Source organism: Suncus etruscus, chromosome 1, assembly GCF_024139225.1.
Source record: "Suncus etruscus isolate mSunEtr1 chromosome 1, mSunEtr1.pri.cur, whole genome shotgun sequence".
Taxonomy (NCBI): Eukaryota; Metazoa; Chordata; class Mammalia; order Eulipotyphla; family Soricidae; genus Suncus; species Suncus etruscus.
Genome location: NC_064848.1, coordinates 80419138 through 80422742, shown reverse-complemented (window position 1 = coordinate 80422742; position 3605 = coordinate 80419138). Strand labels below are relative to the sequence as shown.

Here is a 3605-nt window from a genome sequence, read left to right as displayed (position 1 = left end):
ATAGTTACCCATTTTTTACCGAACTGAATACAATATATAGCACCTATAAATATATATAACATATAAATATATTATATATAATTTATTATGTAAATATATAATACAATATATTAAATAAAATATTTATATTTACATATAAATATAAATATACATTATTTACAGTGAACTCTAGCTGAACATTATTAGTGAGACAGCCTTCCTGACATGTTCAAGCTGATTATTAGGGCCGTTTCTATTATATTCTAAAATGTAATCACTCAGACTGAGTTGAGCAGATGACTGTTAACTTCAGCTGGATTCCTTACTTTTCTTCCCCTGATTTGTTCATTAAGATCATCTTTTAGATTTTTACAAACACACTTATCACCAGCAGTGGTTGATTAAAATCTGTTTTTGTGTTTCCCTTAGATAGGTCTGTGATTCTGAGGTTCTCATCAGAATAGCAACCTCTCTGAAAAAAATTTGAAAATGAAGACTAATACAGTTCCTTCCCCCAAATCCAAGAATGAGAATGACCTTCCATTATTAAATCTTCCTTGCATTAAGTTATAATAAAGATGTTTTAGAATATAATACTCTAGGAAAAAAGAAAAAAAGAAAATTTAACTATACAGAATATCAACAACTCCCCAAACAGAAACCTTTCTTTCTTACCAAATAATAATAATAATAATAATAATAATAATAATAATAATAATAATAATAATAATAATAATAATAATAATAGTCTTCCCTTCGGCGGCTGCGCGCGGTAGGAGCGGCAGCCAAAATGAAGTTCAAACCTTTTGTGACTTCTGACCGGAGCAAGAACCGCAAAAGGCATTTCAATGCACCTTCCCACGTTCGCAGGAAGATCATGTCTTCTCCTCTTTCCAAGGAGCTGAGGCAGAAGTACAACGTGCGATCCATGCCCATCCGCAAGGACGATGAGGTCCAGGTGGTGAGAGGCCACTACAAAGGTCAGCAAATTGGCAAAGTGGTCCAGGTTTATAGGAAGAAATACGTCATCTACATTGAAAGAGTCCAGCGGGAGAAAGCAAATGGCACAACTGTCCATGTCGGCATTCACCCCAGTAAGGTGGTTATCACCAGACTAAAACTGGACAAAGATCGCAAGAAGATTCTTGAGCGCAAGGCCAAGTCTCGACAAGTCGGCAAGGAAAAGGGCAAATACAAAGAAGAAACCATTGAGAAGATGCAGGAGTAAAGTTATTTTATATATAACTTGATTAAAAGCTGTAGAATGAAAAAAAAAATAATAATAATAATAGTCATAGCTTTTGCTGCCCAGATGAAAAGAGCTGGAGAATTTTATCTTCCTCTATTGGCCACTGCTGGGAAATTGAGCCCAGGCTGTGTTCTACCATTTCTTCAAGGATAATACCAGTTTTTCATCAAGTCCCCAAATTCTCTTTTTTCATTCTTTGGTTCTGCTATGCAGTGTGTGTGTGTGTGTGTGTGTGTGTGTGTGTGTGTGTGTGTGTGTATAGGAATTTCCACATTCCTAGCCCTAACTAAATAACTCAAATTGTTATTGGATAGATCCTAAAATAATATTAATGTATAAATGAATTTAAGATCATTTTTAGAATAATTTTAGATATACAGCAAGGTGAAGAGGGCACCTCATATACCTTCAGCCCCCCCCCCCCCCATTGCACAACCTTCCCATTGCCAACATTTCATTTTAGACTGGTTCATTTGTTACTGTTGAAGACTCAAGATAGACACATCAATCACTTCAGTTCCATAATTTACATTAAGTTTTACTTTGCTGTTTGGTCAAGTGTATAACATTTGGAAAACTTCTCTGGGATTGAGCAGATATATAATGCCATGTATCTGTCATAATACAACACACAGCATATTTTTACTAACTAAAAATTCTGTGTGTTGCATTTTATATATCTCACCTATACATTTTTGAAATTAAATAGTATTTGGTTCATTACCATATTTTATGTTTGGCCCAAAACAATTCAGTTCTTTTGTTCTTGAAAAGTGAAATCTACTTCGTTCATTCATGTTTTCCCTGACCCCTGACTCCTGCTCTTTCCAATATTTTATGAGCTTTTGAGCTTGTTATTTGGAGATTTTTAATTTTATTGGAGGGGTCCTTAGTCTATTTCCCAAAATAATAATGACAGTTTTTAGTTTATGAGACCTATATACTAAAATCTGGGTGATAATGATTTTGTTTCACAAATGAAAAAGAACAGGTGAGACCTTGAGAGCAGTGAGGTTTTTTTTTTTGAACTCTCTTTCAGAATCATTTTAATTCATTCTCTGCAGGGGTCAGCATAGAACTAAACACTGTAAGTGCTGAATAATCAAATATATCAATAATGATCAGATAAATTAGTTCTATCTGCCCTATTAACTCAAATTGTTGCTCTCTTTGAGTATTATACAATGACTAGAGTAAGCAGTTGTTCTACAGCTGAACTACATTCTGGGGTTCCATGGACATTTATTTTCTTCCCCTCCTTTTGCATAAACTGTTAAGAACCAAGATGGATAAAATTCCCTACTGTGGAGTCCTTATTGGTGCCAACCTCAGTGCTAACCCATTCACATAATTCTAATCTTCTAAGAGTATTAGCCTTGTTTCACAGATATCAGGAGATACAATGATATTCAATGGAATTCCTGGTATAAAAAAAAAACGGTATTGGGGTCAGAGAGATGATACAGTGAGTAGGGCACTTGCCTTGCATGTAACAGACCTAGGTTTGATATTTGGTACTTGACATGGTCTTCTGAGCAATGCCAGGCATGATCCCTTTGCATAGGTTGAAGACTAAGTTCTGGACACTGCTAGATTGGCCCAAATTTGAACAAACAAAAAACCAACACAACAATCTAATGCCTACTTTAGTGTTCCAAGAAGTGCTAGACCATAGATAAACCCACAGCCAGTAATGACAAATAGATCTGAACATAAAGGAAAAAGAGAATGAATATGGTGATAAAAAAAAAATGGCAAGAAATTTCTCTTTATATTAATTAATGGAGTGGACCTGAGTGCTTGCTCTTTCTTTTTTATTTTTTGTTTTCTTTTTGTTTGTTTGTTTGTTTTGGGCCACACCCATTTGATGCCCAGGGGGTCACTCCTGCTAAGCGCTCAGAAATCGCTCCTGGCTTGGGGGGATCATATGGGACGCCGGGGGGGATCAAACTACGGTCCTTCCTTGGCTAGCGCTTGCAAGGCAGACACCTTATCCCTAGCGCCACCTCACCGGCCCCGCTCTTTCAAATATAGTATGAAACTAGTGAAACTTTGATTAGACTTTACTAACTTGAACTATTTTTCATTCTGCAAAGTCAGATACAGCAGAATTTAAAAACAGCCTTAAAGATGGCTGCTTTATACACATCCCCCCCCCCAAAATTTATTAGGATGAATTACAGGAGATAGTCAATAAGTCATTCTGTCAATTCTTTTGAGCAATGTTTTGGTGCTTGTTTTAGGTTGACAAAATTCTTTTTTTTTTCCTTTCTTTGAGCCACACCCAGTGATGCTTAGGGGTTACTTGTGGTAATGTGCTCAGAAATCAAGCCTGGCTTGGGGGACCATATGGGAAGCCGGGGGATGGAGCTGAGGT

General features: G+C 36.3%; 1 protein-coding gene across 1 annotated transcript; it reads left to right on the top strand.

Moving 5' to 3' along the window:
- Positions 1-746: 746 nt before the first annotated feature.
- Positions 747-1235, top strand: LOC126004495 (60S ribosomal protein L26). Its single transcript, XM_049770913.1, has one exon. It carries the CDS (start codon positions 770-772, stop codon positions 1205-1207), a length of 438 nt encoding a protein of 145 aa, XP_049626870.1. The 5' UTR covers positions 747-769; the 3' UTR covers positions 1208-1235.
- Positions 1236-3605: the final 2370 nt, after the last annotated feature.